Source organism: Erythrolamprus reginae, chromosome 3 (assembly GCF_031021105.1).
Source record: "Erythrolamprus reginae isolate rEryReg1 chromosome 3, rEryReg1.hap1, whole genome shotgun sequence".
NCBI classification, from domain to species: domain Eukaryota; kingdom Metazoa; phylum Chordata; class Lepidosauria; order Squamata; family Dipsadidae; genus Erythrolamprus; species Erythrolamprus reginae.
The window spans coordinates 141378717-141404309 of record NC_091952.1 but is presented as its reverse complement, the minus strand read 5'-3'; the positions used below and the strand labels follow the sequence as shown (position 1 = coordinate 141404309).

Below are 25593 nucleotides of genomic sequence, written 5' to 3'. Positions count from 1 at the left end.
CTTGCGAAAGACAAGGAGGGTGGGGGCTGTTCTAATCTCCGGGGGGAGTTGATTCCAGAGGGCCGGGGCCGACACAGAGAAGGCTCTTCCCCTGGGGCCCGCCGAACGACATTGTTTGTTCGACGGGATCCGGAGAAGGCCAACTCTGTGGGACCTTATCGGCCGCTGGGATTCGTGCGGTAGAAGGCGGTTCCGGAGGTATTCTGGTCCAGTGCCATGAAGGGCTTTAAAGGTCATTACCAACACTTTGAATTGTGACCGGAAACTGATTGGCAGCCAGTGGAGGCCACAGAGTGTTATAGAAACATGGGCGAATCTAGGAAGCCCCAGGATAGCTCTCGCGGCCGCATTCTGCACGATCTGAAATTTCCGAACACTTTTCAAAGGTAGCCCCATGTAGAGAGCGTTGCAGTAGTCGAACCTTGAGGTGATAAGGGCATGAGCGACTGTGAGCAATGACTCTGTCCAAATAGGGCCGCAACTGGTGCACCAGGCAAACGGCCTCCTCGCCACAGCCGAAAGATGGTGTTCCAATGTTAGCTGTGGATCGAGGAGGACGCCCAAGTTGCGAACCCTCTCTGAGGGGGTCAATAATTCCCCCCCCAGGGTAATGGATGGACAGATGGAATTGTCCTTGGGAGGCAAAACCCACAGCCACTCCGTCTTGTCTGGATTTAGTTTGAGCTTGTTGACACCAATCCAGACCCCAACAGCCTCCTGGCACCGGCACATCACTTCCACTGCTTCGTTGACTGGACATGGGGTGGAGATGTACAACTGGGTATCATCCACATATTGATGAAGCCTCTCCCACCTCTTAATCTTAATTCTAGTCCAAGATATGATAAAAAATGTAAAGCCATACCAGGCCAGAATTTGCGCTTTTTCAAAACTTTAGAAGTCTATAAAAAATTAACCGATGAAGAAAAAAATTCAAAACTTTTAATTTGTCATTAACTAAAGTAGTACTTCATTAAAAAAAATGTAGAGTCAGGTTAGAGTCATATTTCAATCACTTGCTATGGAAGACCTGTATCAAAAACTTTGCCAAAAAGGTTGCCAAATATGAAGCATATTTATTGAAATATATCACAAAATTTCCATTTATAACACTGTTCCACTTTTTTCTCCTTGCCACTTTCACATTGAAACAATGGAACAAAACAAAAGAGCAACAAATTAACAAAAATATGCTCTGAGGAAAATTTTTAATTATTTCTGTAAATCAAAATTACAATAATTAATGGAGATTAAGTGTCTCATGCCAAATTTTCTGTCATAATTTAATGGAACCTCCATTATCCATTAAAATCAAGTGTTGAATGACAATGTATGATCTTTCTCATAAATCCCTAGAGAAATCCAGTTAATGTTGGACTAAATTAACATTTGAAAAAGGGCAGCAAGAGGGAAGACAAATTAAACAGGGATAATGGAAATTCTTTTTTGTTTATCAGTAAGAGTGGAATCATGATTTAAAAAAAACCAATTTTATATGAATTCCTGCCCCATCTTTAATTTCAATTATATTCTTACAAGTTTTTCCAGACTTTAAGATCTTTATGAAAGTATCTTCTCTCCATCCTGGAAACACAGGACCAACCTAAGATATTTATTCAACTTGGTTCAATTCATAAAACCACACGTTTCTAGATATCTTGGGTATCCAAATATTTTTTTAAAAATTTATATAAAATCTGAATATTTTTTTAAAAATTTAATTGGCAAAAGAGATTTTTTTTCTTATTTCAGGAGAACTTCCCAGCTTGAGGTGGGGGACCGAGGAATCCTCCAGCCTGCTTGGTGGCAGCTCGGGAAGGAGCCAGACCCAACAGCTTCTGAATATTCTGATAAAAGAGCAAAAAAGACAGTGCATTTAGAATAAAGCAAGTTTTCCATTAATAAATAATCAAAACTATATGTTAATCAACCTCAAATAATTGCTAGTTTCATTTAGACTTACACATTTACAAACTAAAAAAAGTAGGTGTGCTTAATCTGTACCATTCTGATTATAAAGAAATAAAAATATAATTATTAAATACAGTTAAGGGATTTTCAGAATTTATATTCTGTGAGAAATAAGGGAGATAAAATGAAGATTTAGATTCCAGTATACAAATAAGCCAACTAATGTAATAATTTCAATTCAATAATTGCAGCTATTCAATTTTATTTATAGTGTTAGAGAAATGATTTGCTATTGCCTTCTCCTGTTCACTCCCCCCAACTTTTCAATTTAGAAAGTACTTCAATTTAGGAATACCTAATGATCCTCCCAATAATCATAGCTAACTTTGTGTTGCATGAAATCAGCCAAAACTGGTTAAGTGTTATCATCTTCTAATCTAAGCCACCATTCAATATAACACAAATTTTGTTCCCAGCTTTTAAATGTTGTATTTCAATTGCTTATGTCCAAAACAAATTAAAAATTGCTTACATTCATCATAAACGTCGCTTTTGTGACCACAACAACAATTATGCATTTTTACTATAGAAACAGACGATTTTGCATCTTCTCATTTATACAGTCAGACTAAGAACACTATATGCATTGCAAATTTACACAGATTACCAAAAACTGTTCAGAAGTGTGTGGTTTTCCGAGATTTACGACTATACTGCAAATCAGTTTCACGAATCAATCCCCAAATATAGTCGCCCATCATGTTTTTGTTATATTGTCCTTGGTAATGGCGTTCAAAGTTCATAATGTCCTGGTGAAAGCGCTCGCCTTGCTCCTCTGAATAAGCTCCCATGTTCTCTTTGAACTTATCAAGATGAGCATCAAGGATATGGATTTTGAGTGACATCCTGCAGCCCATTGCAGCATAGTTCTTTATCAGAGTCTGAACCAGTTATACATAGTTTTCATCTTTATGATTGCCTAGGAAGTCGCGAACCACTGCAACAAAACTGTTCCAAGCTGCTCTCTCCTTCCTATTCAGCTTCTTGGGAAATTCACTGCACTCTATGATCTTCTTGATTTGTGGTCTGACGAAGACACCAGCTTTGATCTTTGCTTCAGACAGCTTAGGGAAAAAATCTTGGAGGTAATTGAAAGCTCTCGACTCCTTATCTAGAGCCCTGACAAATTATTTATGAGCCCCAACTTGATGTGTAGTGGTGGCATCAGCACCTTGCATGGGTCCACCAGTGGCTCCCACTTTACATTGTTCTTCCCCACAGTGAACTCTGTCCGCTGAGGCCAGTCCCGCCTGTGGTAGTGCGCTTCAGTATCCCGGCTGTCCCAAAGGCAAATAAAGCAAGGATAACTTAAAACCACCTTGGAGGCCCAACAGGAATGACACCATTTTGAAATCTCCGATAACTTCCCAGCCGTACTCATCATACTTCAAGGCACCTAGCAACATCTTGACACAGGAAGAGATGATACTTATTCCCATTGTGAAGCAGCACGGCTTTGAGGCTCTTGCATGAGCTGTCTATGATGAGGCGCCATTCATTCGGGTTACAGGTGATACCTATAGCCTTGAATAGACCAGCCACATTGTTGCAGAAGCACAGTCCATCTTGATGACTGAAGAAGATGGAAAAAACTTGGTGACGCTTCCTCTGATCTGTGACTTGGACACTTTCATCTAATAAGTTCCATTGCTTCAGCCTTGATGTCAGAAGCTCAGGGTTGGACTTGGTGAGACCAAGGTCTCTGATCAGATCGTTGAGGTCTTTTTGGTTAGGGTAGTATGGCTTCCGCTCCTCATCTACATATGAAGAGAAATCGTGATCTTCAATGTCTTCCTTGGTGTCTGACCTGCTGCTTTCTTTTGAAGGTGGTGTAGCTCTGTCTGGAGGTGTTGGTACAGGAAGTTCAGGGCAGTGTGGTACTGGGGCAATAGATGAAGGAATGTCAGGATACGTTACAGGCGGTGCATTTTTGCCAGTGAGACGTTTGGAAGGGTCCACCATGCAGAAGTAACAATTTGTTGAGTGATCAGTCGGTTCACGCCAAATTCTTGGGATAGCAAAATGCATGGCTCTCTTCTCTCCCCTGTACCAACCTATAAGCAAACAAAATAAAATTTGGATTGAGAATTTGATTTAGGCCTATTTCACACTAATGATTAGTGATATTTACAATATTAACACAGTTAATCTGCTATTTAAGAGAGTAGCATTTATCCACTTACCTTCAAGAGTTTTCTTGCAGTGCTCACATGTCAAATGAGGAGCCCATGGTTTGTCTTAGTCACCAACAGGCATGCCGAAGTATGCTTTGTAGGCCTCACACATCTTAGCAGATGCTTCCAGAGTACTTTTTCGCTCTTGTCTTTATAAACTGGCCACCTACGTAGCAAAATGCGTCTGCTGGATGTATGCAACCTCTTGATGCCATCTAAATTGACTAAATTGCTGTGTACTGTAAGGAAAAGGGATGTCTCTCCAAACTTGATAAAAATGGTCTTTATTCCATGCAGTATTAAAGTACAAGAGTGTACTGAGGATTCAGCAGAGCAAGATTGATCACCTGGTCCCAGAGTAACACACAAGATATACATTTGCATTCCTAAACTCCTCCTGTAATGGGTGTGGGGTGAAGCGTGAATACTGTCGTTATCAGAATCTGAATAGATATTGAATTCACACCTGTCTGTCTAGTTCAATTCCCCTTTGTCTGTGATGGCCATTGCCCACTTACTATGCAATCCCAATCAATTAGATCCTGTTTCTCTGTCTCTCAGGAAGGGCTATAGTGGCTCTATATAACTGTTATACAGCTACCTACAATTCTGTACAGTCCCAGAAAGTTCTAGATAATTCTGGACAGTTGTAGAAACTTCTTGATAGTTCTTACAATTCCAGAAACTTCTTAAGTATCTTCAAATATTGCGAATATCCTTAAAAATAGATTACATTTCAAAATATCATTGTGCTGACCACAAAAGCAAAGTTTACAGGGAAAATAACTTTTTTCTATTCATTTAAGGTACAAACAATCAGGAAAACACACTTAACAACTGGGAACAATTTTTTTTTGAAAATTGTTACATGGTTATCAAACATGTATTGTGTAGTGTGGTGTGGTGTATAGTACAGTATATCATACAGTATTTATTTTTATATTTGTACTTTATATTTTGTAATTTTTGTTTGTTCTCATTCACTTAATACTGTTACTGCCTTGACTATTAATTTTTTTCTTGAAAGCATACAAATTGAAATAGAACTTGAATTTTGCCAACTGCTGCTATCTAAGTTAGTCTGGGTAAATGTCTTTTCAAGCAACATAAAATATAGTATCCTCAATATTTCAGGAAATATGTATGGAATTGAAATTGTTCCAATACAATTAATAGGCTTTGAAAGCAATAGCAATACACTTGGATTTATACACCGCTTCACAGTACTTTACAGCCCTCTCTAAGCAGTTTACAGAGTCACCATATTGCCCCCAATAATCTAGATCCTCATTTAACAAAGCAATTTAATAAAACACATTTCTGAACTCAGAATAAATCCAATTACCATATTTTTCACACTATAAAGTGGTCTGGGCTATAAGACACACATTAGCTTTAGAGGCGAAAAACAAGGGGGGGGGGGGGGAAATCAGCCTCTACCTTCTAGCATCCCTCCGGTATTTATCTGGCTAGCAACCTTGCAGCAAATAGAAACAGCCTGCCTCCTCTGTGTCTGCTGCCCCTGCTGGAGAATTTATTTATTTATTTATTTATTTATTTATTACTTAGATTTGTATGCCGCCCCTCTCCGAAGACTCGGGGCGGCTCACAACATGTAGAAACAAATCATAAGTAAACAGACAAATTTAAAAATATTTAAATATTTTAAAAACCCCATATGCTAACAGACGCACACACAGACATACCATGCATAAATTAAACATGCCCAGGGGGAGATGTTTCAGTTCCCCCATGCCTGACGGCAGAGGTGGGTTTTAAGGAGTTTACGGAAGGCAGGAAGAGTAGGGGCAGTCCTAATCTCCGGGGGGAGTTGGTTCCAGAGGGCCGGTGCCGCCACAGAGAAGGCTCTTCCCCTGGGGCCCGCCAACCGACATTGTTTAGTTGACGGGACCCGGAGAAGGCCCACTCTGTGGGACCTAATCGGTCGCTGGGATTCGTGCGGCAGGAGGCGGTCTCGGAGATATTCTGGTCCAATGCCATGAAGGGCTTTAAAGGTCATAACCAACACTTTGAATTGTGACCGGAAACTGATCGGCAGCCAATGCAGAATGCTGGAGCCTTCACTGCCAAGCAGCTGATTGGCGATTGGATTGGCCTCCTGGAATACCATTGATAAGCGTTCCTTGCTGCCAGCTATTGCTGCTGCTATTTGGCAGTGGCAAAAAGGTGGCAGTGGTGATAAGTGTTGGTGAACAGGTGGCAGCAATAGGCAGTGACAATTCCTGCCACCTGTACAATTGATCAGCAGTATTCAGGGAGGCCAATTCAACCATCAATCAGCTGCTCAGCAGTAAAGGCTCCAGCATTCCCCAGCAGACACGGAGGAGGCAGGCTGTTTGCTGCTGCACCAACTCCCCCCCCCCCGGCAATATTCGCTCTATAAGACACATAGACATTTCCACCCACGGGGGGCGGGGGGGGAAGGTGTGTCTTATATTAAAAAAAATACAGATAGTATCTCTAGCTTTTCAGACATGGTGTTGGAATCCTAATGTATTATAACCGAGTTTCCGTACAATTCCAAACAAGAAAGGCAGTTACTGAAATTATAATATACAGTAGCAAAGGCACAAACATTCTAGGAGTGGAATGATGATATCATCATCATAATCATGACAACTATCCTTGTCCCAAATCAATCTACTGGATGATAATTTGAAGATAAAAGACCTACCACTAATAGATACCATGCACAGATACAGGATAGTCTAGAACAGTGATGGTGAACCATTTTTTCCTCGCTTGATGAAGGAGCATGCATGCCCACACCCATAATTCAATGCCTCGGGAGGGTGAAAACAGCTTTCCCTGCCCCCCACAGGCCTTCTGCAAGCCAAAAACAGACTGTTTCCCAACTTCTGTTGAGCTCAGTAGGATCATGTTTTGCCCTCCCCAGGCTCCAAAGGATCTCCTGGAGCCGGGGTAGGGTAAAAATGCCCTCCCCAATCCCTCCGGAAACTCTCTGAAAGCCATAAATGCCCTCCCAGCGCCTCAGTGCAAGCCAAAAATCAGCTGGCTGGCACACACATGCACATTGGAGCTGAGCTAGGGCAACGGCTCATGTGCCAGCAGATATGGCTCCATGTGCCACCTGTGGCACCCATGCCATAGTTTCGCCATTACTGGTGTAGTACCTAGAGACAATGATTGGTTCAAAGTCACCCAGCCAGCTTTTGTGTTTAATAGAACTGTTTCCCTATTCCTAATCCAGCATATACAACATAAACATAAAATACACAAAGATACATACTAAGAAATGAAATAGATCAGTGTTGCATTTTGTTGAAATTTTAAAATATTTACTAGGAAAACCACAACATCCATCGGTAGCAAACTACACCAATCATTGCTTCTAATTCTCTAGAGTTTTTGTACAAATTATGGTTATTCAGCCATAGAAGTAAAACACAAAGCAGTCCTTACCTGCCGAATAGACATGGTGCAGAGAATATAGAGAAAAATGAAGGAACAATCTGTGCAATCTTCACCCAGAAGATTGCGATGAGACAAACCCTGAATGTAAGAAAGTGGTATGAATGGGAGCTTTGCAACCACTCTTCCATCAAATCTGCAAAAAGAATTTGGTTATAAGGCATTTTATATTAATTGCAGAGTAATTTCAATAGAGAGATAAACAATATTTTGTTTATAAGCAACATTTTGCTCCACATTAATCAAATAACATCACATTTATAATAATAACATAATAATACATAATACATAAATAACATAATACATAATAACATAAAATTACAAGGACAGAATAAGGAGTAACCTCCCATCTACATAACCTTGCTTTATAAATGGATATTTTAAATTAAACGGGAAAATAATCGTTGAAATGAGCTTTGGTAACTGTTATTTTACTTCTCCACATAATCACCACCACTTACCATAGTTCCCTCTAAGGTGTGCAGCGCGCTGGAGCGCAGGCAAATCCTAAGGATAGCCCAGTTTTCCAAGCTGGCGCGGAACCAGCGAGGTTTCTCCCCGATCGACAGCTGATCCGCCCCTCCTAAGCTGTCGGCGGGGGAGAAACCTCCGGCTTCTCTGGCTCTGTCTGAGGCTGCCGTCGCACGCACCCACCTCCCGTGACATCAGAAGGCAGAAGATTGGGGGGGCTGATGGAGGCCAGCCCCCTCGCGCCAATGAAGGCCGCCCTGCGGGCTTTCTCTAGTGTCTGAATACAGAGCGCCGAGGGACGCCCTTCCGCTTCCCCTCAGTTGCCGCCATGTGCGTCATGTCACTTGCCCAGCAGCGGGCGTTTCTCGCAGGGTTCCACCCCCAGTTTGGATGGGGGCGGCTAGTCACCACGGGCATCCCCCTTTTGCTTTCTCTCGGGCTGCAGGATTGGGGTGGGGGCTGATGGAGTGAGCCCCCTCGTGCCGATCAAGGCCGCTTTGCAGGCTTTCTCTAGTGTCTGGATACGGCCATGCACCCAAAAACACACACCCCGCCCGCGGAAGGAGCCGCCCCTGCCCGCCCAGCACCTCCGTCCCCTCACGCCCATGGCTTCTCGTCGCTGTCCCCCGCCCACCCGCCCTCTCTTTCTCCTCCTCTGCTTTCCGCCTTGGGGCGTGGCTCCTCCTGCAACAGCAGTGGTGGCTGCGGCTTCTTGTCCTATTCATCCGGACGCTAGCCACTCCGAGCGATTTGGGAACGCCCGCCCCGCCCCTCCCTTCGCTGAGAGCGCTTTTGTCCCGGGCTATCCGCGAGGGGGCTGCAGGAGAAGCTGGGCGGGCGTTCTTCTCACAGTGGAGGCCGTCGAAGGTGATTTGGAATGTCGAGCGCCTTGCACGCCCGGATGGGTCTCCAATTTAAAAGCCGGGGAGGGGGAATCGAGGAGAGACTTGCCGCCCTCTACAGTATGTGAGCCTTCCAGCCCTTGGCAAGCCGCAGGTCCAGCGGAAACCATTCCCACAAGGGTGGGGGGGGTGTGATTCCCTGGGGCTTGGGTGCTCCTTGGTGTAATCCCGGGGGGGTCCCCCAGGAACCCCCAAAGTGGAAATGTTTATTTCTCCATTCAAAGATGTCAGGGACAATCTGCTGCCCACCTGATATTTCCGCTTGGGGACGATGCTTATTTCCCAAGCGTCACATCGCCACCCTTTACGGGTGGTTTGCTCCCACGGTAGCTGTGGTAGCGAAAGACCCAGAAATGGGGAGGGGAAAGGAAAGGAAACATTCCTGAGCCGTTCAGAACAATTTTAAGCTGCTTCCCCCCGGAAAACAGGGACAGTTTAAAGGCAGCTGATTCAGTCGAAAATATGCATCTTGGAAATTCAATTCAATTCAATGTATTAGATTTGTATGCCACCCCTCTCCGAAGACTTGGGGCAGCTCACAACAGTAATAAAAACAGTATAACAATGGAACAAATCCAACAATAATATAAAAAAACCCAACAATTTAAAAACCATACAACACATAGATGATATTCCAATGTTAGCTGTGGATTGAGGAGGACGCCCAAGTTGCGAACCCTCTCTGAGGGGGTCAATAATCCCCCCCCCCAGGGTAATGGACGGACAGATGGAATTGTCCTTAGGAGGCAAAACCCACAGCCACTCCGTCTTGTCTGGATTGAGTTTGAGCTTGTTGACACCCATCCAGACCCCAACAGCCTCCAGGCACCGGCACATCACTTCCACTGCTTCGTTGACTGGACATGGGGTGGAGATGTACAACTGGGTATCATCCGCATATTGATGATACCTCACCCCATGCCCTTGGATGATATTAAATAGCAGGGGGGAGAGGACCGACCCCTGAGGCACCCCACAAGGGAGAAACCTAGAGGTCGACCTCTGACCCCCCACTAACACCGACTACGACCAACCGGAGAGGTAGGAGGAGAACCACTGAAGAACAGTGCCTCCCACTCCCAACCCCTCCAGCCGGTGCAGAAGGATACCATGGTCGATGGTATCGAAAGCCGCTAAAAGGTCAAGAAGCACCAGGACAGAGGACAAGCCCCTGTCCCGGGCCCTCCAGAGATCATCCATCAACGCGACCAAAGCAGTTTCTGTGCTATAGCCGGGCCTGAAACCAGACTGCTGACGGCCTAGATAATCGGTTTCTTCCAAGGACCGTTGGAGTTGGAATGCTGCCACCTTCTCGACAACCTTCCCCATAAAGGGAAGGTTGGAGACTGGACGATAGTTGTTGAGCACGGCTGGGTCCAGGGAAGGCTTCTTGAGGAGGGGCACACAAGTGCCTCCTTATAAGGAGCCAGAAAGGACCCCCTCCCCAAGGAGGAATTGACAATCTCCTGGACCCAGCTCTGTGTCACCTCTCGGCCAGCCGAAACCAACCAAGAGGGACACGGATCCAGTAAACAGGTGGCGGAACTCACAGCTCCAATGGCCTTGTCCACTTCATCAGGTGTCACCAAGTCAAACTCCTCCCAGACCGATGGACAAAGACATTTAGCCCCAGTCACCTCAACTGACTCGTTGTCAGTTGATACTGCTATACAATTAGAGTCAAGAAAAGACGTGACTTATTTTCTATATAAAATGCCCGCCTTGGGATACCCAGTGATGCAGAGGAGCGTCCGCCGTTAACTTATAATAATAATAACAGTTGGAAGGGACCTTAGAGGTCTTCTAGTCCAACCCCCTGCTTAGGCAGGAAACTTGTTTAAATGACCTTTTCTATTGCTCAAGTGCAGAAGTTATTGTAATATAGGGATGCATCAGAGCTTTAAAAGATGGATTGTGTCATTATCTGCAAAACATTATTTTCTTTTGAAACTTTTTGCTCACTTTCTTTTAGGGGGAGGAAAGCCTTTTGTTATTGGGGAAACAGGCATGCAATTATAATTGGTTAAAGAGGAAAACACTGTGAAAATGCAGTTATAAATAGCAATAATTTTTCCCATAACAAACCTATGCTATTTTAGCATGCGGTGCTTGCAAAACTGTTAAGATAAGTGAATTTAGAAAAGTGGATTCTGCAAACAATTGGTAAATCAACTATGGGCAGTTGATGTACTTTATACTTCATATTAAAGCGCTAACTATTGGAGTACTAGTTTGAGAAAATGATTGAGGCAGAAAATGACAGGAAAGAGAGAGAAACAGAAAGAGAAGTGACTCTTGATTTAAAGCATATGGTAAAAGCACTTAAATAATAAAAGAGAAAAAAAACCCCAGCCCTCACCTGTTTTTATTAATAGTTATGTTTTTGGTTTTGCTGGTTGTTTTAGTTTTAATAGTAATAGATTTTGGTTTTGTTTTATTATTAATTTCTTTTAATAAAAAATAAGGGATTTATTTATTTATTTATATTTCTATGCCGCCCAGTCCCAAGGGGACTGCCGCTTAGACACTATACTTTTCCGCCCACCCCGAAAAGAAATTAGAGGGAACACTGTCACTTACTACAATTTTTTCCCCACAAGGGACAAGATTTTTAAAGATGTGAAATAATTCTACAATTGGATCTTTTCAAAAGATCCTGACAATCCTTTCTATTCTAAGTCACGTTTCCCATAATGATATCCTTCCATGGTCACATGCTGCCATTTCTGAACTGTATGAGGTAAATTAGATCCAATACACTGAGTGCCTTGTGAGGTATGAGGTCTAGCAAAACTTCCTTCTTATGCATCTGACCTCTGCTTAATCATCTTTTTAAAATACAAAATAAAAAAATAAATAAACGGAAAGAAAAGATACAGAAATGTGAAGGAACTTATGATTTTGTGAAGAAACTTATAATTTTAGAAAATAAACAGAAAAATGTGGGTTAGACAGCATCACTACCAAACGGATTTGTAACTGGCTAACTAACTGCCTTCACCAAGTAGTACTTAATGGAACTGCATCTACATGGAGAGAAATATGCAGCGTGGTTCCCCTGGCTCTGCCTTAGGGCCAGTACTCTTCAATATCTTCATCAATAATTTAAATGAGGGAATAGATGGGGAACTCATCAAATTTGCAAACAAGCTAGCAGGAATACCCAACACTCCAGAACAGGAGTCTCCAACCTGTGGGCCATGGTCCACTACCATGGCTTAATCACCACTACCATGGCTTAATCACCATGAGTGGCTAGCTGGTATGTATGGCCATGCATTGTCGCAAGTATTGAGGTTCATCACGATCCTACTGACACGAGCATCATAGCAGACAGGTGCAGTCCCCTTCACATGAGCATTGGAGGCATTTATCCCACTTGTACAAGTCTCATTGCAGCTGCTTGCTATCCCATTCATGTGAGCCATGTCGCGGGCACTTGCTGTCCTACTCGTGCTTGTGTCACAAGCTCTTGTGAGAGTCATCACGGCAGGTCATGGTCCCACTCGTGCAAGCCTTGTTTCAGGCATTGGTGGTCCCACTTGCACAAGTGTCACTGCAAGAAATGAGGGTGATCGCGACTCCATTTGCACAAACATTGTCGCAGGCAGTCGCACTCCTACTTGTGTTAGCCTTGGCACAGATGCTTGCAGCCCCATTCGCGCAAGCCTCACTGCAGGTTTTGCGCTTCCATTTGCGCAAGCCTCATTGTGAGCACTTGAGGCCCCACTCATGCGAACGTCCTGGTCATGTGCACATTCCTCCCCTTCCCCAAAGAAGCATCCCTCCCTCCCTCCCCTCCCCGCTCCAGGCTACCATCCTGGAAAGGTTGAGGAACTCTACTCCAGAACGCAAGCTTAACCTACATAAGGAGCTTGACAGACTTGAACATAGGGCTCAATCTGACAAAATGAAATTCAATGATGAAAAAATTAAGATTCTACATTTAGGCAACAAAAACCAAATGCACAGATATAAAATAGGTGGTGCCTGGCTCAATAGCAGTGAGAAAGATCTTGGAGTCCTAATGGACAATCATTTAAATATGAGCATGCAGTGTGCTGCAGTTGCCAAAAAAGCTAACTTAGACATATGCTGCATTAATAGAGGGAGAGAATCCAGATTTGTTCTGACTTAGGTGTTCCCAAACCATAAAGCAGACGCCTTGTCCCCACAAAAACCTATTTTTATTAAGTTACTATGAATTTCTCTCATTCACATCCCACAAAGTCTTTCAAGGGTGCATTTACAGTCACAGACCTTATCTGGCTTGGAGACCTGCCAGGCTGATTTCTTCAAAACTTGGCAAGGAGTCTCTGAGAGTCATGAACCAATTACCCGTATATACTCGAGTATAAGTCAACCCGATTATAAGTCGAGGCACCTACTTTTGCCACAAAAACTCGGAAAATTTATTGACTAGAGTATAAGTCGAGGATGAAAATGCAGTGGCTAATGGTAACTTACAAAAATGGAAACCAATAAAATTACATCAATTGAAGCATCAGTAGATTAAATGTTTTAGAATATTTATTTCAAAGAAAACCAGTAAACTAGCTCTTTCTAGCAAACAGGTATATGTCCCCCCATGGCAGCTATAGACAAAAAAAAAATGCAAGTACTTACCTCAATCCCCTGCAGCTCCCACTGGTTTGGGTTAGGGTACCTGACCTCTCCTTGCCTCAAAGAGATACAATTTCCCTATCTATTTACTATTACCGAACTTCCAAAATATACTATTTAATTCTATGTATATATGCCATATGTGTACATACATATTACACACAGGCACACAAAATATGCATTATCTACTATATAAACTGTTTGTGTATATACAGAGAGAGAGAGAGCTCTTATAAAATTATATACATTCAACCTCACTTACTATGATAGGAAAAAAACAAACCCAGAGTCCACTTTCTGCCACACATTTAACCATAACTACAACATTACACGTGCCTTCAGATGTACTTCCTTAGCTTGCACATCGCTGTTAGAGCTAGGAAATGTCATGGGTTGAGTAAAATGTGGCGATTCTCACTTAACAACGCTTTTGCTTAACAACCAAAATTTTGGGCTCAATTGTGGTTATAGGTCTTTCTTTCTTTCTCTTTCTTTATGTCTCCTTCCTCCCTTCTTCTTTCCTTCTTCCCGCCCTTTTCTTTTTCTGCCTGCCTGCCTTACTACCATCTTTCTGTCTTCCTTCCTTCCCTTTTCCTTCCTTGTTTTCTTCTCTTCCTTCCTTTCCTTCCTTCTTTTTCTTCTTTTATTTCCTTCTCTCTCTCTTTCTATCTTTCTCTCTCCCTCCCTCCCTTCCTCCGGCACTTATTGTTCCATTGACTCTCTTTCCTCCCCCCCCCCTTTTAATTTAATTTAATTTTATTTAGCTATTTATTTATTTATTGGATTTGTATGCCGCCCCTCTCCGTAGACTCGGGGCGGCTAACAACAGTAATTAAAAACATCACATAAATCCAATACTAAAACAACTAAAAAACCCTTATTGTAAAACCAAACATCCCTACAAACAAACATAACATGCATAAATTGTAAATGCCTAGGGGGAAAGAATATCTCAGTTCCCCCATGCCTGACGGCAGAGGTGGGTTTTAAGGAGCTTACGAAAGGCAAGGAGGGTGGGGGCAATTCTAATCTTCGGGGGGAGTTGGTTCCAGAGGGCCGGGGCTGCCACAGAGAAGGCTTTTCCCCTGGGCCCCGCCAAACGACATTGTTTTGTTGCTGGGACCCAAAGAAGGCCCACTCTGTGGGACCTAACCGGTCGCTGGGATTCATGCGGCAGAAGGCGGTCTCGTAGATACCCTGGTCCGGTGCCATGAAGGGCTTTATAGGTGATGACCAACACTTTGAATTGTGACCAGAAACTGATCGGTAACCAATGCAGACTGCGGAGTGTTGGTGTTACATGGGCATTTTTGGGAAAGCCCATGATAGCTCTCGCAGGTGCATTCTGCACGATCTGAAGTTTCCGAACACTTTTCAAAGGTAGCCCCATGTAGAGAGCGTTACAGTAGTCAAGCCTCGAGGTGATGAGGGTATGAATGACTGTGAGCAGTGACTCCCGGTCCAAATAGGACTGCAACTGGTGCACCAGGAGAACCTGGGCAAACGCCCCTCTCGCCACAACTGAAAGATGTTTTTCTAATGTGAGCTGTGGATCGAGGAGGACGCCCAAGTTGCGGACCCTCTCCGAGGGGGTCAATAATTCCCCCCCCCGGGTGATGGATGGACAGATGGAATTGTCCTTGGGAGGAAAAACCCACAACCACTCCGTCTTATCAGGATTGAGTTTGAGTCTGTTGACACCCATCCAGGCCCCAACAGCCTCCAGACACCGGCACATCACTTCCACTGCTTCGTTGACTGGACATGGGGTGGAGACGTAAAGCTGGGTATCATCAGCGTACTGATGATACCTCACCCCATGCCCTTGGATGATCTCACCCAGTGGTTTCCTGTAGATATTAAATAGCAGGGGGAGAGGACCGACCCCTGAGGCACCCCACAAAGGAGAGACCTCGGGGTCGACCTCTGACCCTCCACTAACACTGACTGCGACCGACCGGAGAGGTAGGAGGAGAACCACTGAAGAACAGTGCCTCCCACTCCCAACCCCTCCAGCCGGCGCAGAAGGATACCATGGTCGATGGTATCGAAAGCTGCTGAGAGGTCAAGGAGCCCACCAGAGATCATCCATCAACGCGACCAAAGCAGTTTCCATGCTGTAACCGGGCCTGAAACCCGACTGCTGGGGACCTAGATAATCGGCTTCTTCCAAGAACCGCTGGAGCTGGAGCGCCACCACCTTCTCAACAACCTTCCCCATAAAGGGAATGTTGGAGACTGGACGATAGTTATTAAGTACGGCTGGGTCCAGGGAAGGCTTCTTGAGGAGGGGGCGTACAAGCGCCTCCTTATAGGGTGCTGGAAAGGACCCACTCCCCAAGGAAGCGTTGACAATCTCCTGGACCCAGCTCCGTGTCACCTCCCTGCTGGCCGAAACCAGCCAGGAGGGACACGGATCCAGTAAGCAGGTGGAACTCACAGCTCCAATGGCCTTGTCCACTTCATCAGGTGTCACCAGATCAAACTCTTCCCAGACAGGTGGACAAGTACGTGCCCCAGTCACCTCGACTGACTCATTGTCAATCGACTCTGCTTTCCAATCGGAGTTGAGGTCCGCCCTGATCCAAGCGATTTTATCAGCGAAAAATGAGTTAAAGTCCTCGGCACTACTCTGCAAGGGCTCCCCAACTCCCCCCTGGTTAAGAAGGGAGTGGGCCACCCTAAACAGAGCGGCCGGGCGAGATTCCGCTGATGCAATCAAGGCGGCATGGTACGTGCATCTTGCCGCCTTGAGCGCCACTTTGTAAGTCTTAATATGAGCTCTTACAAGTGTTCGATCGGATTCAGACTTACTCTTCCTCCATCGCTTCTCTAGACGTCTCTTCTGGCGTTTCAACTCCCGGAGCTCCTCGTTGAACCATGGTGCTCTACGGGGTCTAGTGCCACGGAGAGGTCGCAACGGCGCAATCCGGCCGAGAGCCTCTGCTGCAGCATTGTTCCAGGCCTCAGCAAAAGACTGTGCCAAACTGTGGACGAGTGTATCTGGAATAACCCCAAGCACCCTCTGAAAGCCCTCTGGGTCCATCAGGCGTCTGGGGCGGAACTTCTTAATCGGTTCTGCCTCCCTGCGGGGAAAAATTTGCGGGGGAGCCGAGGTGACAGAGGGAGGAAGGGTAGGAGGGTGGGGTTGGGGTTTCCTGTCTCTTTCCCCTCCCGTTCACTCGGGACCGGCAGATGCGAGTCACACACCAGCGCCCTCTCTCCCTGCGCTCTCCCTCCCTCCCTTCGCCGCTCCGCCGGTGGAAGTTAGCGGCAAATGTCCCCCCATTAGCTCACTTCAGCAGCGGCGACAAGGAGGGGAGTACTGCCTGCCCAGTGCGTGCATAAACTAGGCACAAGAGAGCGAAAAAGGTGTCGTCGAGAGTTGAGCTCCCGTTTCCCCCCCCCTCCTTGGCTCTGGGACTTCATCTATTTCTTTTACCCAGCTCTCTGCCTTCACATCTGCCCGAGTCATCTTCGCAGCCACAGCTTTCCTCTGCCCGAGGTGGTCCACCTGAGTGAGAAAACTTCCTTCCTTCCTTGTAGGTAACACTCAAATCGTTGCATAAAATGGTCCCAAGTGTCTGTTACTGGATCAAAAGGATCAAAGGACTTGAGGGAGGCAGGGCGTGATCCCTGATAAGACATAATGCACCCTAACCAGAGAAATAAAGGAAGGGATAAAAAAAATTACTTGCAGTTTACACAGTCACCTGATGTAACGTTGGTGGCAAGAACAGCAGCCTAATAAAATAATAAAAAAATGTACAGGCCCGCCAACATCCCCAAAGGCCCCAGAAGCAGCAAGGCCTATAACTGCAAAAGGCAACAAGGTTCACACGCCCCCGCCCCCAATTTAGCAGCCACAGCAACCCTGCAGTCGATAAGATGAAAGGCTGGCACAAAACTTGAAGCGGCAGGGACAGTGATGGCAGCGGCGGTAACAGCGGCGATTCCACAGGCCGCCAAACAGCTGAGCAAGACCAGAGGGGCCGGCAAAAGTACTTGAGGCAGAGATTTGAGACGGCAGCGGCGGCAGCTGCTTCAAAACCACCAAACAGCTGAGGCAACTGAGAGACCGGCAAGGAGATGAAAAGAACCCAAAAGCGGTGGCGACGGCGATGATGACTCTGCAGGCCACCAAACAGCCGAGGAGACAAGAAAAAAAAACCTGAAGGAGCCCATGAACAGAAAAAAACATTCAGACTCACGGTGGGTAAGAGACAAAAACACCCCTCCTCGTCGCCAGTGCAATGTCCTTGCTAGGAAGAAACGAGGAGCCAGCCCGTCAGTTGGATTAAAATGCCTTTTATTGCAGGTTGAGGCAACCACAGTTTAACAGGTAGAAAATCAGTGAGGAGACTGCACCCGGCAGTTGTTTATATATGCTGCTGCTGGGCATGGTCACTAATTACTAAGGCCACAACTAGATCATGTGAAGTGTTTTTAAAAAATATTTTTATGTATTTTTATAATATAAAAACACACACACAACATATGACATGTAACATGTGCTCAGTGATTGTGCCCACCACCAGACAAACAATCATATCCCACCACCAGTCGGGGGTATTTCTTGTATAATTTTTTTTAATCCAAGAGCGAAATATTTATTTACATATTATAAAGTGATTCCAATTTGTTTCTTATAGCTTGGTCTCGGATCCTACTCGTCATATATCGTCTTACCTTGCCCCATCGCCCCATCAGCTGTTGCAAATCAGTTTCATTAGTCAAATTCATCCTTTTGTCCATAATCACAAATTGAATGTAGTCCACCATGTACCTATACCAATTTTTCTTTGTCCATTTTGTCGCGTCTTTCCACCCCAAGACTATTACTGCCTGAACGCTTTCTATCGCTGCTTGTTTTATTTCTCTGAATTCTCCCATCTCACTATTTTTAACTAATACTGCCATTTCCTTAGTAATTGTCCATCTTATATTTAATATTCTATTAATATCCTCTTGCACTTTTTGCCAAAAGTTCTGCACGACTGGGCATTCCCAGAGCATATGCATAAACACTCCTTTATCTTGGCACCCATGCCAACACATACCTTTAACATTCTGCTGAAAGTGTGCAAGTTGAACGGGTGTGTAATACCACTTATGTAATATTTTCCTTCTCATTTCCCTTACTCTTGTATTCTTAATTTTCCTTATATTCTCTACTATATTTTCCATCTCTTGCACCTCAACTTGTATCTCATTTTGCCACCATTTAGTCAATCCTTGGATCACATCCCCGTCTGACTTCACTAACATCTTATATATATTGCTTACTTGTGCCTTTGTACCCTCAGTTTTTTCTCTTATTATTTTCTCTAACTCTATCTCCTCCCTAAATATTGCTTCTTTATTCTCCCTTTCATTCAGATATTTACATATTGCGTTTGTTTGTAGCCATCTTCCCTTACCCATCCACCATTCTATACGATTTCTACTTGGCCTCCCATCCTTCTCATATAACTGTTCCATCTTAGTTATCCCTCTTCCCTTCAACTCTCCTATAACCCTATTTAAATTTATTTCATTATCTTTATTTATTACATAAAGCAATGAGAGTTTTGATTTATATAATCCTATTTCCCCCTGCCATTTTTTCCAAATTTCCATAGTCCCTTTCATGGGACCTATTAATTTTTCTAAATCGCTCCTATTCCACTGCATAAAAATTAATTCTCTATTCTTCATCCCGTTTATCTGTTTTTCCAGTTTCACCCATTTATTTTCGAATAATTGCAGCTCCATTAATCTTTCAATTTGAAATGCTTCCCTATACAGCTCCAAACAAGGAATTCCCCATCCACCCTCTTTTTCATTCGCTATTAACCACTCTTTTCTTATTCTTAGTCTCTTATCTTCTTCAACCCAATAATTAAGTTTTTATCCCACTCTCTAAATTTGGATGCTGATAGCCCCCCCTGACAGTACCTGAAAGGTACATCATTTTGGGAATTATCATCATTTTCATGGCTCTTATTTTAGAGATTCTCCTTAGCCTTTTCTCTTTCCAGCTCCTCATCTGTTTCATCATTTCCCCCCATATTAATCTATAATTCACCACCTCGATTTTCGCTGGATTTCTCAATAACCAAATTCCCAGATATTTAATTTTCTTTAGTCCTAACTTCAACCCTGTGGTCACGTGAAGTGTTAATACACTATAACACTTTGAATAATGCATCCAGGTTTGATTGCCACAATGTAAAAAAGATGTTGTGGCTTCAGAAAGAATACAAAGAGCAACAAAGATGATTAGTGGACTGGCGGCTAAACATATTCTGAATGCAGGAATTTGGTATGTCTAGTCTAGTCAAAAGAAGAATTAGTGGTGGCATGATAGCATGCCTCCGCCTGCTACTTGGAGGGTCAGCCTGGTGGACACAGACCTTGGATTCACCAGTGCTGCATGGGCTGCACAACCCAAGAGTGCACCAGCCACGCAGCTACCCACCCATTCCTTCCCATCATCTGCCTTTGTTTACTTTCAGCCATGACAAGGCAGGCGACTGCATGGCTCATCCAACAAGCCAGATCACATGCCTTTTCCCCACGCCTCTGCCTCCACCTGCTGCTTAGAGGGCCAGCATGGCAGTCGCTATGCTCTGACTCAACTGTGGGTTGTGGCTGTTACCGGGCGCCTTTGGTCTCTGCACACTCGCCACCTCCTCTGCTGGCCATGCCCCCACCCTACCGATGACTGATAATCTTAACTGGGGTTTAGTTTTTGGGGTAATTATATTATGAGCATCCTGAAAAATCATGCTAGGGCTTATTTTCTGGTTGGGTCTTATTTTGGGGGAAAAATGGTACATACTTTCAATTTGATGGGGAAACTTACCAACAAATTCAAAGTACACGTAGGGGATCACCACTTTCAGAACTCATAATGAAAGTTATAATAAAATATCTGGAAGTGACAGCACTTCCACAAATACAACCTGAAATATGGATCAGATATATAGATGACACCTTCACTATAAAAAAGAGCCAATTCGAAAACATACACAAAGGAATCCAATTGACCAGGAAGGAAAACAACATCTCACTACCGGTATTCATCATCAGATTATGATGGCAAACTAAAAACAAAAGTGTGTACTGAAAAATCACCCTGCCAACCAAGTGTTCCATTATTAAAGCAATAACCCATCCTTCCACAAGCGAAGCATGTTAAGAACTGAATTTAGATGAGCAGAAACACAGTGCAGCAACCCTGAACAGCAGAAAAAGTAAACAGAGTATCTGTATTATGTCAACAAAATTGTAACTTGGGGGTCCTCTTAGACTCGCAGCTCCTGCTTGAACAGCAAGTAGCAGCTATGACAAGAAGGGCCTTTGCCTAACCTTGTGCTGGTTACCTCTCTTCCTGGACAGGGAGGAACTCTGCTCAGTTCCTCCTGTTGTGTCTCAGAACTTCATATGCTAGGTGAAAACTTGTCAGTGTTTATTCAACTACTACCCTGCAAAATTCCCACAATCCAGCAATTCCCAGTTCATTCTTCAAAATCTCTGCCCACAGGGCACATTTACAATCCAAGAGCAAAACTCAAATACACACACCTGCACACGCTTCATGCAATTTCATGGCATTTGGAAGTTTACCAATGTCAAGGCAAAAAATCAGACCTTAGTCAACAACACGGATTCTTGCTATTGACCATCAACAGACATATAGATATTAATGATACGTATGTATTGTGCAAAAGAGATAATCAAGAAGCCAAAAGGGGAACAAAAAGACCAAAACACCTCCCCACCAGCAATCAACACCTAGATGTGCACAGATTAAAAGCAAAATTACCATCAGACTAACAATGCTTCCTTTTCCCAGATTGCCCACTTGGGCTAACAGGAAACAGCGCAACCAAAAAACCTCCAAGATCATCCCCACCAACACTGACAGGGCAAGCTGTTAGAATATAAACTGAAAGAAAATCCAATTTTCTATTAGCACTGATGTTATCTGATGAAGTGTCTGCAAGAAAGCACCAAGAATCCCTCATTTTTAAAATAACTTGAAGTAAAAACAGTATCAATAATCACCTACATGGCATTAAACATTCCCATCAGAGCAGTGAAACAAAAACCAATGGCAAACATGGACTTCATGCGAACCTGCAATAAAAAAAGTGAAAACATTACTATTTGATACATAAGAATCCAAAGTACGAAAGAGAGGCTGAGGGAAGATTTACAAAGCAATCTCTTAGCTTTCTGGAAGGTCATTAAAACTTTTCACTAGACAGTGGGATAAAAACGTAGAGTCTGCAGATAAATGTTAGGGCACCCTGGGAAGTTCATTGAGGAGTTGATTTTTTTAAGGGGATGGGTATGGTTTTTATAATTTTATTGCTGTGAGACTCCCAAAATTATTTTAAGATGGGCAGCCATATAAATATTTTAAAATAAACATAAATGCCATAGAATATTAAAATTGCCTGGCACTAAATATATCATAGCAACCATGTATCTATGTGTATTTCATGCTCGTTCAGGTGGTTTAGTCTCAAGTCATTTATGGCTCTAAAAGTCAATTCCACTGCATTAAGTTGTATTGCATTGCATTGTTGTAAGCCACCCTGAGTCCCATTGGCAGCATTGAAGTCAAATCAATTAAATTAAATTAAATGAAATCAGGTCATGAAATCAGGTCATCATATGATCATATCATCCAATCCCAGACAACAGTCTAACATGCTTCTCTTGTGGAAGGTTGGGTTATTGCTTTAATAGTAGAACACTTGATTGGCAGGGTGACTTTTGTTTCTAGTTTGCCATAGTTTTTTTGTCTTCTAGTTTTGTTTCTAGCTGCCCTGTTTGTCTAATTAAAGTTTCTCTTCTATTTAAAAAGTAATAATTTAAAGAAGGATTGAGGGTTGAGCGTTGAGGGTTGTCTAGATAGCATTGAGGGTTGAGGGTTAGTTGTTTTTCAACTAATACTATTAATGATCTATCCAGGATACTTTAAAATTTAGGAACTGAGCACAGGGTTGTTTCTAGTCCTGGCCTGGAAACTGGCAATATCAAAAGCATTTGCGAACCTCAAATGTTTACTGGCTCCCAGTTTTTAAAAAGAAGAGATTAAAAGTCAGAAAAGTCAGAATAGTTAAATTTCATTAGGAATGTGTTTCCAAATAAAATCTGATGATTCCATCTGGCGAGATTTGGATACATTAGTTAAACTGAACAACAAAAGCAGAAAGCCCAGCATCACAGATTTGGAGTAGCTACTGTATTTAGTACATCAACTGCAATTATTTGTTCAGTGTAGGATCCAAAGTAAAACAACCCAGAAAAAGTAGTCTCTACTTGAGAGCACCGTTCACTCTAAGGTGAAAAATGCCCCAAAACTACCCCCCACGCACCCTTTTCCAAGGCCATGCAAGGAGCCGGGTGTTGGAGTTGGGGGCGGGGAGCGACAAAAATGCGGAGGCAGGCCAAGGTTACTTTAAATGTCGGCTCCCCCAGCGCCTCCGGCCCCCTCACGCCCCTGGCTTCTCGCTGCTGACCCCCACCTGCCTGATCCGCCCCTCTCTCCGGCTTTCTTGGGGCGCGGGTCGTCCCGCAGTGGTGGTTGCAGCGGTGGTGGCTGCTGCAGCTTCTTGTCCTCCTCATCTGGCCGCTAGCCGCTCCGAGCGCTTTGGGAACGCCCACCCCGCCCCTCTCACAGTCCCTTCGCCAAGAGTGCTTTCGTCCCAGCTGTCAGCGAAGGGGCTGCAGGAGAGGAGGGGCAGGTGTTCTTCTCACAGCGGAGGCTGGCAAAGGTTAGTTTGAATGTTGGGTGTGCATGCGCGTGCGCTTCCCATCCCCCTGCCAGCCCACCTGGAACATTCAAACTAAGAAAAACCTTCGCCGGCCTCCGCAGAGAAGAAAGGAAGAGAGAGAAAGAGAGAACAAGAGAGAGAAAGAGAGAGCAACAGACAGAGCGAGATAGAAAGTGAGAAAGAGAGAGAGAAAGAAAGAGGGGGGAGAGAGAAAGAGAGAAAGTTAGCAAGAGAGAGAGAACAAGAGAGAAAGAGTGAGTGAGAAAGAAAACAAGAAAAAGCAAGAGAGAGAAAGAAAACAAGAGAATGCAAGAGAAAGAAAACAAGAGAAAGAGAAAGAGCAACAGACAGAGCGAGATAGAAAGGAGAGGGAGAGAGAGAAAGAGCAAGAGGGAGAGAGAGAAAGTGAGAAAGAGAGAGAGAAAGGGGGGAGAGAAAGAGAGATAGCAAGAGAGAGAACAAGAGAGAGAAAGCATGAGAGAGAGAAAGAAAACAAGAGAGAAAGAGTGAGTGAGAGAGAGAGAAAGCAAGAGAGAACAAGAGAGAGAGAAAGAGAAAGAGATAGCAACAGACAGAGAGAGATAGAAAGGAGAGAGGGAGAGAGAAAGTGAGAAAAAGAGAGAGAGCAAGAGGGGGGGAGAGAGAAAGTGAGAAAGAGATAGAGAAGAGAGGAAGGAAGAGAGAGGGAGAGAGCAAGAAAGAGAGGAGAGAGGAAGGGAGCAAGAGAGAGAGAGAGAAAGCAATAGAGAGAAGAGAGGAAGGGAGAGAGAAATGATAGAAAAAAGGGGAGAAAAAGTGAAATGAGAAAATGATTGAGACAATGACAGGAAAGAGAGCGAAACAGATTTAAAGCATATGGTAAAAAGCACTTAAATAATAACAGAGAAAAAAAACCCAGCCCTCACCTGTTTTTGGAAATGGTTCAAGAGTTCACACACAAACACACACACACACACACAGGGGGGAGAGGAGGCAGGGATGGAAAAAAAGAGGAGAAATGAGAGAGGGAAGGAATGGGAGAAAAAGGAAGAAAGAGATGAGACAGAAAAGGGGGACAGACAGGAGAGAGACCCAGAAATGAGAACAGTGGTAGAAATTTGAGGAGGGATGATTGATTAAATATGGAATGACTATGGAATATTGGTAAAAGATATATTTAAGTGTTGTTTAATATTAGGATGTATTAATTTTAAAAATTGGATTAGAATTTTAGAACTACATATAGAATTACATAAGTAAAATTAATTGAAGATACATATGATAAATAAGGGGTTTATGATATATATTGTATGATTTTATGAGTTTGCATTATGCATTTAAAATAAACTTGGAAATGTAGAAGATTGATGTAAGTTAATAATAGTAAATGCCAAGTGCCTGAAAATTAATTGAGCTTGGAAATATTGAATGAAATTATAGAAAAGTATAATTTATGGAAATATATTAATTGATGCATTGGTGTTCAGGTAGATTTTCATAGTATTACTAGATTACTATAATACTATGATAAATATTTAACAAATGAAGATTTTAAAGCATGGATTTATTAATAGTTGTGTTTTTGGTTTTGCTGGTTGTTTTGTTTTAATAGTAATAGATTTTGGTTTTGTTTTATTATTAATTTATTTTAATTTTAAAAAAGGATTTTTTATTTATACATACATACATACATACATACATACATACATACATACATACATACATACATACTTCTATGCCCGCTCAGACACTATAATTTTTCCGCCACACTGAAACTAAATTAGAGGGAACATTGCTTGAGGGTATCTAGTGGAGTCCACCAGCACTCTAACTGCCCAAGACTTCTGTTAAGGCCTGTTTTCTAACAGTCATTCCAAATCTGAATTTTTGTAATTTAAATCTGTTTTGCTCCTTTGGAATGAGAAAGAATAAATCCTTACCTCCTTTTTGGAATGGGACTTTTCATCTCCAACTCTTCATTCTCCTTGTTTTTTTTTTCTCCTTGGGCAATTATCTCCCAACTTAAGTGACACACCTCCATTTGCCCTGGGCAACAGGTCACTGGCATTCAATGCAGCTGTTTCACAGAAAGAGAGTCTGTCCTGTGTGTTCCACCTCCCCAGATAAGTTAGCCCCAACCAATCAGCTAGAAGGGCCTACTCTCCCCCCCCCCCCGCCAATACAAATCCAGCAAAAGAAGAGAGGAAGTGATATCCAATTATCTTTTTGCTTCTGAGTAAACCAACA

The 25593-nt window shown here is 43.5% G+C and overlaps 1 protein-coding gene across 2 annotated transcripts in view; it reads right to left on the bottom strand.

The window, feature by feature from the left end:
• Positions 1-1056: 1056 nt before the first annotated feature.
• Positions 1057-25593, bottom strand: part of TMCO1 (transmembrane and coiled-coil domains 1) — a 46945-nt gene continuing 22408 nt past the window's right edge. Inside the window, exons 5-7 of one of the 2 annotated variants that reach the window (XM_070746875.1) lie at positions 21651-21718; positions 7590-7734; positions 1057-1847 (exon numbers count right to left, since the gene is read on the bottom strand). In XM_070746875.1, the coding sequence (XP_070602976.1) occupies positions 1749-1847; positions 7590-7734; positions 21651-21718 (312 nt within the window). In that variant the 3' untranslated portion in view covers positions 1057-1748. The remainder of the gene's footprint in view (positions 1848-7589; positions 7735-21650; positions 21719-25593) is intronic. The other variant, XM_070746876.1, reaches the window with a different exon arrangement.